At 36.7% G+C, this 14,319-nt stretch overlaps 1 protein-coding gene across 16 annotated transcripts in view; it reads left to right on the top strand.

Annotated features, from left to right (window-relative positions):
• WDFY3 (WD repeat and FYVE domain containing 3) overlaps nucleotides 1-14,319 on the top strand; it is a 251,531-nt gene that overhangs the window by 138,746 nt on the left and 98,466 nt on the right. For all 16 annotated transcript variants that reach the window (XM_070612692.1, XM_070612688.1, XM_070612693.1 and 13 more), the window contains 7 exons: nucleotides 1,856-2,033; nucleotides 2,847-3,061; nucleotides 5,274-5,386; nucleotides 7,907-8,138; nucleotides 9,580-9,680; nucleotides 9,832-10,050; nucleotides 13,718-13,899. In XM_070612692.1, coding sequence (XP_070468793.1) covers nucleotides 1,856-2,033; nucleotides 2,847-3,061; nucleotides 5,274-5,386; nucleotides 7,907-8,138; nucleotides 9,580-9,680; nucleotides 9,832-10,050; nucleotides 13,718-13,899 — 1,240 coding nt within the window. The remainder of the gene's footprint in view (nucleotides 1-1,855; nucleotides 2,034-2,846; nucleotides 3,062-5,273; nucleotides 5,387-7,906; nucleotides 8,139-9,579; nucleotides 9,681-9,831; nucleotides 10,051-13,717; nucleotides 13,900-14,319) is intronic.

Here is a 14,319-nt window from a genome sequence, read left to right on the forward strand (position 1 = left end):
AGTAACTGCAACATAAAAATTAAGTAAATTTTGAAATGTCATTTTATCCTGTCTTTGCAAATGGTTAGTTCTTGCTTGAAAATTATCCATTTAATAAGCTTGCCATACTCTCTAAATTTAAAAAGTGGTAATAGCTGTGGTGATACTTTAAGTGACTTAGTAAGTAAGAATTAACGTTATATAATGCTTGTGAAAATAGACCTAATTTTAGTTAATAAATACCATGTTTTAGATTTCTGCAACGTTGCAATCTTTTTCTAGTTTGAGAAGAATAAATGCAATTCCTGTATCAGAATATTGTTTTCTTGCATAAGATGAAAAAGTTTGCTACTCTAACAGTTACATATTAGTAAAGAGTTTGGTTTACAAAGACATAAAGGTTTCTTCGTGGGTATATCCATAGTTTAAGTTCAAATCCATAATAAATTTGGCAACTCAGAAATAATTTTGAAAGGCCTTTAACTAAAATATGCAATTAGAATCTATGTTTTTCTCAAATCTCAGTTATTTTTTTCTATGTAATAAAAACAGTTTTAATAAAATTTCTTAATTGAATGGTTTTAAATTCCTGTTACACTATTAGAGGTATTATAATATTTTTTCCTAGATGGAGTAAAATATTTTAAAGAATAAAGGGAGCAGCTTAGGAGGAGGGAACCTATTGGTAATAAGCACTTAGAAATCTTGCTTAGTAAGTTTAGAAATTAAATCTTTCTGAGCAAACACAACAAAGAAACGGAGTGGAAACACGCGTGGGTGGAGGATATGCTGACTTTAATTAAACTAACAGAGCCATGTGCTTTTTCGTAAGTGAAGCTGAATACTTTCTAGAATCTCTGTTAAAAAGAGAATAGTACTTTAAAAAAAAAAAAAAAAAAAGGCAGTGCCAATTCTTTGCTACTGAATCGCTGACTTCAAGCATGTGTTTCCCAAGCTGCTCTTGTGTCAAAGCTGAACCTGCACTGCTCCCGGTGTCAGAGCTCAGCGTTAGACAACAGGACGCTGAAACGGATTCACTGAACAAAGAGCTCCCCTAGGCCAAAGCCACGAGCGTGTGTTTCCTAGTGCCAAGATACAAAATGTGCAAAACTCATGAAAGGTAGAAGTAGAATAGTATGAAATAGAAAGTGGAGATCATTGATGAGAAGCAATGTTATATATTTAGGACATGGCTGTTTCTACTTCATAGAAGCTTGTTCCATAAAATATGCCATCTAAGTTCTTAAAAAATGTGATGAATATTTTCAGTGGTAAGGGGGACAAGGCAAAAGGTGAATGTAGTTCCAAATAAACTGAAGGAAAACTCCCTTGATGCTTCATATATTTATGCTCAGGTAGCCAAGCTTCTGAGCCAACCCGGCCTCAGTTGACTCAGTTATAGAGGAGGCCACTTTGATCTCATTAGTTCTTGTTTATGTTACCCATGGTTTAAGGAAAGGTTAAAAACACATAGGTAATTTCAAAAGAAAATCTCATCAAGGGATTGAATTTAACTTGCTCTCTCATCACTTATTTTCAGAACTGTCTCCTTTCCTAGAGCTTTGAATCATTATGATTTCACTTGTTTACATCTTCTGGTACAGGTGCCATTCTTTAATGAAACAGTCCAAACAGTAAATGGTAAAGAGAAATAAAAGCCTAGAAGAATTGTTAGTTAAATTGTCTATATGTGACTTATTAAGAATTGATGATGTATTGCTTTTTTTATATACTAACTTTAAGGTGCTTTGTAACCCATCCGTGAATTACAAGGCTTTTTTGCTTATCAGTGGATAAACATAACAAAAGATCAAGAAAATGAACATGGAATGTGCTTGGAATTAAATACCAAATTACCCTTCTCTCTTTTTTATAGGCATGCATATCATGCTGTTTCAACTCCCCCCATTTGCCCTCCTAAAAATGTTGCTGACCTGAAACTACATGTGGCAGCTTCATCGCTCCAGAGTTCTGATGCCGTTGTCATCCACCCTGGAGCCATGCTCGCTATGCTGGACCTGCTAGCCTCTGTTGGGTCCATGACACAGCCAGAAGTAAGCTTGGAGATGTTGGTTCCTTCCCATCTTTAACGAGTGAAAGGGCGTGAGTGTGACTGCATGAGCAAGGGAGTGGGGCCAAGAAAGAAAGTGGTGTGGAAGCATTCCATATCACGTGCTACAATAAGTAAAGGAAAAATAGGATTTCTCTATTAAATCTTAACTTTCTTAATGAATGGTAGGTAGATACGTTTTAGAGTACAATTCATTTGTTACAAATGCAACCAGGACAGTTACTTCTGGTGCTGAAATTAATTCTGTTTGTCCTTATAAATCCTGCTCAGCAGTGGAAATTGTTAGTACAGAAAGAAAATAGTACAGAAAGAAAAATGACTGAAGATACCACTCTGAGGTTATTTGTCTGTTTTGACTTGTAGCACTCAAGTGTTTGGGTGAACTGGAGTTTGGGTGACTAATTTTGTTAAAATGTTGTATGGCCTCTAAGCCCTAAAGTGTCACAAATGTAAACAATAGGCATTCCTTTAAACTGGTGATTTACCCACATGAAAAAGGCTTTCCACCCACTATTTCCATAAAAATAAAAATACTATTAGTTATACAGTCAAGTAATATATAAGATGTAGAAGAGAATAGAGTCCAGCTGGGTATGCTTCTTGCAAAATGAGGATAGGGAATGTTTGCCTAGCCCTGGTCTTGAGTTAACTTACCACTCTAAGTCAACTACTTAATTCATGAGTGTAATTTGCAGCATATAGAAACGTCATATTAAAAGGTGTGCTTCATGTGGAGAGAACTATCACCTATCTTAGTAAGAATGCCCTGTGGCATGGATTTCTTTGTTAACTGTAGCATGCTTTGGACCTTCAACTTGCCGTGGCAAATATTTTACAATCCCTGGTGCATACAGAAAGAAACCAACAGGTCATGTGTGAAGCTGGTCTTCATGCACGATTGCTGCAGCGCTGCAGTGCTGCGCTGGCTGACGAGGACCACTCGCTGCACCCGCCCCTCCAGCGCATGTTTGAACGATTAGCCTCGCAGGCCCTGGAGCCCATGGTGCTGAGGTCAGTGCATGCTCTTTTTCGCATTCAAATGGGCCACGGTTAGTAGTGGCAGTTCCTAAAGTCTTTCTATTAAGAGTTCTCGTTTTAGTAGGCATATATTCAGTTATCTGTGGGAAAAACCAAAACACAGCAAAAGTTGACAAAATGCTCAAAATATAGGACTTATAAACAGATAAATCTAGTTATTAGTAAACAAATGATGTTTCTGTCCATTGGTTATTTCTTCCACTTGAATCTAGCAAACTCTCACTTTCCTTCAAAAATAGTCATGTTACATTTATGTGACTTGCATCTACTTTGTATTTAAGAGCTTTTTATAGGTAAGAACTCTTGTAAGAAATACTTTTTTTGTAGATTCAGAGAAAGTTGTAAAGATCAGAGAGGTTCTGTGTCCTCTTCACCCAGTTTCCTCCATGATTACATCTTATGTAACAATAGTACAACATCAGAACCAAGAAACTGACATTGATACAATGTATCCATGTACACTGTAGTTCCCTTTTATTTATCACATGTAGATTTATGTAACCACCACACAATCAAGCTATCAAAAAGATCTCCCTAGTGCTACCCCTTTATTGTGACACCCACTCCCCTAACCCCTAACCTTCACATCCCTAAACCCTGGAAACCACTAATCTGTTGTCCATTTCCGTAATTTTGTCACTGATAATTTTGTTGATATAGATATGAAATCATACAATTTGTGACCTTCTGAGGTTAACTTTTTTCACTTATCATAATGCCTTTGAGATGCATCCAAATTGTTATGTACTGATAGTAGGTTTCTTTTTATTACTGAGTTATATTCCATGGTATGGGCATACCTTCAACAGTTTAACCATTCAAAAAATACATACATATTTAAAGGCCTTTTTATTTTTATTTTTGTTTTTTGGGGGAGTCAGATTGGCCTTGAGCTAACATGTGTTGATCTGTTGCCAGTCTTCCTCTTTTTGCTTGAGGAAGATTGTCCTTGAGCTAACATCATGCCAGTCTTCCTCTATTTTGTATGTGGGACACCTCCACAGCATGGTGTGTAGGTCTGTGCCCAGGATTTGAACCCACAAACCCCAGGCCACTGAAGCACAACACATAAACTTAACCACTGTGCCACCAGGTTGGCCCCATAAATGACCTTTTTAATGCAAGAGAAATAATGATCTGTGTTTTGGGGATGAACCATTTTAAAAGATATTTTCCTTGAAATTGCCTTACCAAACAGATTTAATATGTAAATCATCTTGTCCTTCCTTACAAAAATACACTCATGTATTTTGTCACTTCCAGAATATAAGCAGCTCTCTTTATAAATAATCTTTTTCTGCTGTTAGAGTACCCCTTTTTCTGAAAATTTCTGGGAACTTTCTTAAAAATTGTTGAACTTTAGTTGTAATTTGTATTTTTTAACTAATTCCAAACTAATGATGGATAAGAAAAACCCATGTGGTAAACATTTGGTAAACACTGTTGTCCTAGGCAGCATGCCAGGCCCTGATAATATCAAGATGAATAAGACATACTGTCTACTCACTTCATCCATCATCTTGTAGATATATTCAGAGACTTAAAATATTGAAAATAGCATGGAGATTTTCTCCTGATCCTTTTTGGTAATATACATTAAAACTAGACAGTCTCATACCTAATACTAGTATTTTACTAAGTAACTTATACTGCCTGGTTAGATGAAGAGAGTAAGCAATGGAAATGCTCAGTTTTCACAATGAATGAGTTCTCAGAAGAAAAGGTCACATGGTGGTACAGATACCTTGCTGCCGCTAAGCCGTTAGTTCTAAACTAATTGCATATCGCATTCTGCATGAAAAAATGGCAAAGGGTACCTGACTTAAAAAATTTTTTTTCTGATATAGAAGTATTCTGTTCTTTTTTTTTTCCCTTTTACCTGATGCCATAAATGACTAGAATGAAGGACTCCTGGTACTGTAACTCCTAGACAATTCAGTGTATTTCTGTGCATTCATTCTGGGAGAACATGCTCCCAGATATCATTTTCTAGCCCTTCACAATATTCTGTGCTCTTCTCAGTGCTTGGTGATTAAAATGTAAAGTTAACATTGTATATTGTTTATAATAACTGTTTGGATGTCTTTTGTATTTTAACCAGTCTGTTTTAACTCAATAAAGCCCGTTATTTGTGTGTTTGGCTTATGAATTATATAAGGAATAACTCTACTTTTTTCTTCTTTAGGGAGTTTTTGCGTTTGGCAAGTCCATTGAATTGTGGTGCCTGGGACAAAAAACTGCTAAAACAGTATCGGGTCCACAAACCAAGTTCACTGAGTTATGAGCCAGAGATGACAAGTAAGTTGACCTTTGAAGTTATCTTTTTTGGTTTATTTTATAAATGAAAATCATGTAGGGGATGAATATTATTTCAAGAAGTTTGACTGTGAAAGAAAGGAAGGAGTAAGTTTTATTCTTGTTGTTTGTTGTTTAAATGAAGAAACACGTCTGCTTGACTGACTGAAGAAGGGAACAGTTCGAGATGGAGAAGGAATCACTGATGTAAGCAAGATCCAAAAGAGATGAGAGTGTTGTGCAGAATAACTGTTGGCTTGGAAGACGGACTACCTCTTTCTCAGAGGAGCCATAATTTCTTTGCCTTTCTCTAGTAGCCTTTGCTGCCTGGGCTGAAGAGTGGTTGATTGGATTACTAACAGGCCATGGGTTTGTAGGACAGCTGCTGCTGGAGGACATGGAGGATAGGAAATTAAAAGTACTGATCAAAGTAGTTGAAGAGATAGACCAAGGAGTATAGGCTGCTTAGAGAAAGAAGTGAAGCCCAAGCAGCTAGTGATAGGCTAGGAGAAAAGGGATAGGTCACTGGACTGGAGAACAATAATTAGGCCAAAAAGCAAATGTAGTGAGAGAAAAGGAATGAGAGAACTGGAAGAATGGAGTGGGATAAAGGCAATCAAAATTGGAGCAGTGAAACAAGCAAAGAAAAGGTCCAGGCCCAGAGAGTGGCTCTGGAGTGACATAGAGCTGAAGCTCATTGGAGGAAAGGTGCTTGTAGAACTAGAAGTGAGGTGTTAGATGGGTTGTTCATGTGAACCTTGACATCCCCCAGTCCGTTGGCAGAATTAGTGAGAATGAAATTCCAACAATACAGATGGGAGATTTCCTAGTGAAGTGTGTGATAGTAATGCTGATGAGGAGCCTTCAAGGAGGAGGAGTTTGTACATTAGACTGATGGAATGATGATGCGCTGTAGCCGAACGTGGGCACTGCCAACCAGTGTGGCGAGGACTAGGGAGAGGCAACAGATTCCATCCCCTCCAGAGCTGGCGGGAGAGTGTTCTCAGGAGAGAGCTCGTCGCACTGGATTTCCTCCCAATGTTAATTCAGTAGTTTTGTTTGTTTTTTGCCTTTACAACTCACTTTATGTCATTGTTAGCCATAGAGATAAGGCATTTGTTTTGATGGATTGAAGTGACTATTACTAGTGAAGCAGGAAGGAAATAAAACTTAGAAAAGTGGAATGGCTGCTCTGAAAGGACGTAGTGATCGTTCAGTTCAACCCTTTGTTTTTTCAGGTGAGAATCAGAAAGAATAAATAACCTTCAACCATTATTTCAATCGTAATTTTTCTGCCTATAAATTATCATCAGTGCTTAGTGAATACTGTGTTTGGAAACTTGAACATCTTTTGATGTCCAACACAGTTTCATCGGAAAACAGAAAGTATTGCAGTTTTTCCTATCAATGAATATGCATCCCCTAGATAGATAAGTATATATTTGTTATTGTTGTTTTGTACTTTACACAGTTCTTTAGAATTGAGTTGTGATTTCCTTTGCAAAGAGTAGAAACAAAAACGGTTCCTTTTTCTAAGAGAATATTGAAATATTTTTTGGTTGCCTCAATATTTAGCACATGTAAGAGGGAAACAGTTACGTTCATGTAGTATCTTGAGAGGGAATATTTTCTCCATTACATTTGTAACGTATTCCTGAAAAATAGAGCAGTTTGATTAATATTTGTCTTTTCATTCTTGACTTATCATTTACATGCATATAGGAATTTTTTAGTTAAAGTACTTCTGTGATCACTATTTAATTTTAATAGTTGTAAGGGAAGAATTAAAAATGAGAAAATGGGAGACACAAGTTTCTGCTATTTATCTCTTATGTGTGTGTGAGAAAGATGACCTGTTTCTTTCCATTATAACGCTTCTAGAATATATTTCTTTCTTCTCAAAGAGAAATAATTTTGTGAAATAAAAGTGTCATCTGGTTTTTATAAACATCACTAACTGTAATTTAGAACTAAATTGCACTGTAACAGTGACTTGGATGGTGGTTATTGGTGATTTTTATTCTTGTTTATACTTTGTAGTTTCCAGCATTTCTGCAATGTGTTTATTACTTTAATAATAAGTAAAAAAAGAAACACATGCTATTTAAGTTTTAAAATGAACATAAAGTACATTAAAACTGGGGGCTGGCCCCGTGGCCGAGTGGTTAAGTTCGCGCGCTCCGCTGCAGGCGGCCCAGTGTTTCGTTAGTTCGAATCCTGGGCGCGGACATGGCACTGCTCATCAGACCACGCTGAGGCAGCATCCCACATGCCACAACTAGAAGGACCCACAACGAAGAATATACAACTATGTACCGGGGGGCTTTGGGGAGAAAAAGGAAAAAATAAAATCTTTAAAAAAAAAAAAAAAAAGTACATTAAAACTGGATAATAGCTTTGGTGTTTAAAAATAGTTATTGTATATTAAAATGGAAGAGTGGTATTTAAAAATAAATCAGCCTTGTAAAGTCATTATTATAGAAATCCACATATTTTTGCCAAGAGATTTTCTTTCATTTACAGGTAGTATGGTCACATCTCTGGAAGGTCTGGGTTCTGATAATGTTTTCAGCTTACATGAAGATAACCATTACCGGATAAGCAAGAGCCTGGTGAAATCTGCAGAAGGAAGTACTGTGCCCCTAACCAGGGTGAAGTGTCTGGTCTCCATGACAACCCCACATGACATCCGACTTCATGGGTCATCAGTTACTCCAGCTTTTGTTGAATTTGACACATCCCTAGAAGGGTTTGGGTAAGGAATTTGCAAGGTAGCCATGCCTTATGGTATTATTTTATGCCTCATACTTGCCTCTGACAAATAGATCTTTGGTTTTAAATCTACTTGATTAAAATATGCTGTATATTGTCTATTTTCAGATGGTTAAGTTCTTTGAACATGTTATTTTAAGGTTTTTAGATTTAATTATTTTAAATTATTTATTATACTGAATAAATTGATATGGTATAGGAGTCAGCAGTCTAAGGCCCACGGTCCTTTTTTTGTAAATAAAGTTTTATTGTAACACAGCCACTCTCATTTATGTGTGTATTATCTATGGCTGCTTTCGTGCTAGAGTGACACAGTTGAGTAGTTGTGATAAAGACTGTGTGGTCTACAAAGCATAAGGTATGTGTGGTCTGGCCCTCTCCAGAAAATATTTGCCAACCTCTAATTTAGTACAATAAGTTTATAGCTGATATGCAAATTAAAATTAGATTAAAAGCTCTTTGGGTTTTATCATCATTCATTCCCTCAAATTACCTAGGTTAAGTATCTTATACATTATAAATATTCAGTGACTGACATATGAAATGAGGAAACACTTTTAAGTGGCAGAATAGGCTGTAGCAGCAGAAGCAACAATAAAGAATCTATAGAGATTATAGAAGAGTTTATAAAGTCCATCAGCTTCAAAATGGACACAAATGCTAATAGAATAGATCTTTGTCTATACTAGTTGTTTGCGGGATTCTTATACGTTGATCTAAAACTATAAATTGTGGGGCTGGCCCCATGGCTGAGCGGTTAAGTTCACACACTTCACTTCAGTGGCCCAGGGTTTCGCCGGTTTGGATCCTGGGCGTGGACATGGCACCGCTCATCAGGCCATGCTGGGGCGGCATCCCACATGCCACAACTAGAAGGACCCACAACTAAAAATACACAACTATGTCCTGGGGGGCTTTGGGAGAAAAAGGAAAAATTAAAAAAATAAATAGGTAAAACTATAAATTGTATTTTAAGAACGTTGTCATAGGTTCTTATCAAACAGTGGATTAAGACATATTTGAGCATAGGCAAAGCTAATCGCAACAGTGGCAACAGAGGAGAGTGACTCCCTGGAAAGGAGCACAAGGAAATTTTTCTGCAGAAACAGAACAGGAAAAATCTGGAACAGAAATTGTCCCAATGTATTCAACAGGGTTATACACTGGTGCATTTTACCATATGCAAATTATACTTTGATTTTTAAAAGTTTAAATTAAAATCATGCTGTTAGAAATTTTGTATGTCTTTTGATAGTCTTACATAATTAAAAGAAGGGAAGGAGTTTGTCAGGCATCTAGATTTATTCTGTGATCTCTCATCTCTAGTAACCTTTAAATAATGGCAATTGATTTCAACATGGTAAGTGCACAGTGCTTATGAGAACACTTGAGCTCTGATATCTGCCTTGTCTTTTCTCTCACAGCTGCCTGTTCCTGCCCAGCTTGGCCCCTCATAACGCCCCTACAAACAATGCCGTCACAACATGTCTTACTGATGGGGCTGTGGTCAGTGGCATTGGTTCTGGTAAATACTACTTTTCTTTGCCTATGAGATTCTTTTTCTCAGTCGATTATATTTAGAGTTTATTGCTTTTTTTTTTTTCTGGCTTCTTTTATTAATGTAAATGTGAGTCAACACGAACTTTTTCATTGTTATTTTTCTATTTTTACTTTAGGTGAAAGATTGTTCCCTCCTCCGTCTGGCTTAAGCTACTCCAGCTGGTTTTGTATTGAACATTTTAGTTCCCCTCCAAATAACCACCCTGTCAGACTGCTAACTGTTGTGCGCCGAGCAAATTCTTCGGAGCAGCATTACGTGTGCCTTGCCGTCGTTCTGTCAGCAAAAGACCGATCCCTGATTGTCTCCACCAAAGAGGAGCTGCTCCAGAACTATGGTCAGGATCTGTCTTTCTTTCTGCTTCTTGTCATTAGTAAAAATATTAAACGTTATTTTCATATTCATTTTTAAGGTCCAGCTGGTAATTATTTTCCAATTTAAATTAGTATAGAATAGAACAGGTTATGTGAAATCTTGAATGTCGTTTACCAGTGAATTTTAAGGAACTTTCAAAGAAGACTTAGATAGACAAGAGTGGAGAGAGTTCCTAAAATAAGGATTAATCTCTACTTGCCAAGAAATAACAGCTTTTGCTAGGAAACAGGTTGCTTGTTTGATATATTATAGTAAGGATTTTCATTGGTTGTGAATTCTGCTTAACTAATGAATATTCATTGAGCACCTGCCTACCATATGTGCCACTCTGTGCTAGACACAATAACATTTTAATTACTTTATCCGTTGCTTACCTTCAAGACTTAATGCATACCATTTAATAATCCTATTTCCACAATTCCCTCCAACATGCTATAACATGACTTTGCTGTGCAGGAGAACTTTAAACTCAAGGCATTTGTGAAGATCTACCTAAATGATGTAAATAACATAAAATATAAATCTCAGTCTACTGAATTTTCTTTGCTCTGAATATAAGCATTTGTATATAGCTACACCTCCTTTTTATCATCTTCTAAGTAACTAAATAAAATAATACCACATATTGCTTCACATGTAGTTAGTATTCAAATATTAATTGAATAGCAATGTTAGCTCTTCAATTAGATTGTAAGGCTTCTTGTCTTACTTAGTCGTCTTCATCGTGACTAGCACCGAGTTAGGCATCAGTATAGTAACTGCCTTAAAATTCTCCTTAGGACGCTTTATTTGACCCTTTTGTGGTGTTTGATCCTGTTGATATTTTCTTCCTAATTAAAACCATCTCCAGTCTTGCAATTTGGGATACCCACTCTCTTGTTTTTTCACTATTTCTCTGACCTCTCTTTTGCAATTTCCTTCAACAGCTTTCTTTTCCTTCTTCCCCTTAAAATTCATATTCTCCAAGGTTTCATCTTTAGTCTTTGTACTCAACCTGCTCTTTGTGAGAAAAAAATCATCCATTTTTGTAGACTTTAGGTCTTTTTATCCCAAGGACTCTGAAATTAAAATTTTCATATTTGTCTGTGTTCTGGGCTTTGTCCTCATATTTTCAACTGCATATTAGACATCTTCATATGAATAGTCTTCGTGTAAACAACTCAGACTGTAATGTTTCTTCTTTATAAAACCTCCATCTCCTGCTGTTTTCCCATCTTGGTAAATGACACCCCCACTGACACTGAACCCAGCTAGAAACCTCAGGTCAACCTTGAAAATACCATCCCTTCCACTGAACCTTACTGTATTACGCCTCCTTAATATTTCTTGAATCTTCCCTTCCTCTGTATGCCCACTATCATAGCCTTTGTTTAATATTCTTTATCACTTATCTAGACTTCATAGATTTTAATTCTTTATTTTATTTTTGTCTGTCTACCCTACTGGAACTGTAAGCTCCCACACACATTATTATCTTTGTATTCCAAGCAGCCCTGCCACCTAAAACAGTGCCTCGTACATGTTAGGCCCACAAATATTATTTAAAAATATAAATGAATGAATGAGAAGAAAGAAGAATAAAGGAAAAGAAATATGGATGGCTTGAAACAGAAACAGTGAGAAAGTGAATAATAATGGAGAATTTAGAAAGAGGATAGAATTTAATGGAAGAGTTAAGGAGTAGATCCAAGGATACTTCGGTAAGCTAGGGAAATGGTTTCTAACTCTGTATCATTTTCACTAAGTGTAATTTGCAAGCCTGCTATAGTCCATATATCAGAAATTATAGTAACATATACATTAGTAATATATATGGTATTACTACTACAAGGATCCATCCTCTGAACTGCTGTAGCCCATTAAGATGTCTAGGTAAACAAGAGTTGTCAGAAACCAGTTAACTTACCAAGATACCCTACATACCACTGAAAGCTGGATATGTCTTAGTTTAAGCCTGAGTCAGAATGTGGAGCTCTCAGAAAGTTTCATAAGTAATAATGCTTTGCAGTCCTCGAGAAGATTCAGTCTATTAACCAGGGAAGAGTTTCTGGTTTCGCCCGTATCTTTTATCTTTTATTTCGCATCTTTTGGTTTATAAAACCAGGCCTTTCAAAGCTGTTTGACCATGCTTTTCACCTAGTTAATTCAATTCTGAACCTGTGTTAGGTCCCCTGTGGATAAGATTCTGCCTCGTCGTAGTCTTAACTCATCACTAGATATATATTCTGAATTGTCATTTTAAAATATAATCTTGGCATTTCAGTATATGCAGATATTTTAAGATCCCAAAAATAGAAATTAATGCTTTTTAATAGTTCTTTCTTCATATAACTTAAACATTTAACTTTGAGTATATTTACTCCTATTTGCTTATACTGAAAAATGGTAGGTCTCCTTAAAGTTACACGGTTACAGATAGCTCTTTTTGAAATTTTTTGGGAGGAGGAATGAGTTTTTAACATTTGGATTTCTGCTGCTGTCCATTCCTTCTTTTGAATACTTAGAAAAGGTAGATTAATTTTTAATTAGCTTAACAGTAAGATTAAATTAATATTAACTCATTGTCTCCTGGCACAATCTGGCAACATACTGGGTAGCAGAGAGAAACCAGACTTGAGTCAGGAAGTGATTGCAGAATGTGGTCATCACCAGAGCTGTCTGGTGAAGCAGGAAACTGGGGTCTACAAATACCTTTCCACTCCCTACATCACCTCCTTACTACCAGCTATTGTCAGGCAAGGGTCAGGCTAGTACAACCACAACCTAAGAACAGATAGTTGCCTGCTTATATCATTAAACAGAGCATATAGTAAGAATAAAATTTTTAGTTTTCTTGATTCTTTTTCTAACCAATGCTGTAATCAAATGCTTGTTGAACTAAAATTTAAAAAGACCTTTTGTAACAGACCATGACAGGTAATAATCAACTAGTGTCTTTTTGTTGTCTATTGTAACTTTATTTTACTTTATTTTTCATTTTATTAGCTATTATAACTTTATTTGATTGTAACTCTATGTATCTTGAGCAGAAGAAAGCAGAATATATCCCAGCTTTTACTTCTTACTGCAGGTAAAGTTGGCCAAGCCCTGTGGTCTAGTGGTTAAGATTTGGTGCTCTCACTGCCACAGCCTGGGTTCACTTCCTGGCTAGGGAACCACGCCACCCATCTGTCAGTTGTCATACTGTGGTCACTGCATGTTGCTTTGATGCTGAAAGCTGTGCCACTGGTATTTCAGATAGCAGCAGTGTCACCCATGGTGGACAGGTTTCAGCAGAACTTCCAGACTAGACAGCCTAGGAAGAAGGACCTGACCACCCACTTCCAAAAAAATTGGTCATGAAAACCTTGTGAAGAATAGGAGAGCAGTGTCTGATATAGTGCCGGAAGGTGAGAGGATGGTGCAGAAAGACCGGGCAGGGTTCCACTCTGCTGTACACAGGGTCGCTAGGAGTTGGAATCGGCTCCACGGCACAAACAACAATAGATGAGGTCATTGAATGAATAGGATATTTTCATTTGTATCATCATCATCATATTCTTTTAACATAAAGTCAAGATCTAGATAAAAGTAATTGTTAGACTGAGGATGATGTTGAGTTTTTTATTTCTTTCCCCTCTTTATTTTAGTTGATGATTTTAGTGAAGAATCTTCTTTTTATGAGATTCTCCCGTGCTGTGCTCGCTTTCGATGTGGAGAGCTTATAGTTGAGGGACAGTGGCATCATCTGGTTCTGGTGATGAGCAAAGGCATGCTGAAAAACAGTACTGCAGCCCTTTATATTGATGGACAACTTGTTAACACTGTGAAGGTAAGCATGCTGTGCTTGTAAATCTCAACCTGCTTTACAAGATAGTTTAGGGGTGGGTGTGCTTGTGTGTATGTGTGTTTACAGGGGTATTTTTCGAATTGCTGTCTTAATTTTAAATCGACGTTCAGTACCCATTTGAACAATCTGTTAGAGTCATGTGGCTGGCTAATTCATATCCCTTTATTAGAGAAGAATAGAAAGGAGAGGTTACAGGGTACTAAAGAAGTTAGTGAATATGTCTGTGCTGGTTTTGTCACTTCATTGTTATTGTATACAGTCCAGTGGATTCTATGTTCCTTTAGAGCTGGAGTGTTGTTATTCATATCTTTGTTTTCAGATCACTCTGATTAGTCCCTGATAATAATAGTAGGTGATCCATCATTGTTTGTTGAATAAACGAGTATGTAAATATTACCTTCG

The sequence above is a fragment of the Equus przewalskii genome, chromosome 3 (genome assembly GCF_037783145.1).
Source record: "Equus przewalskii isolate Varuska chromosome 3, EquPr2, whole genome shotgun sequence".
In the NCBI taxonomy this organism is placed as follows: domain Eukaryota; kingdom Metazoa; phylum Chordata; class Mammalia; order Perissodactyla; family Equidae; genus Equus; species Equus przewalskii.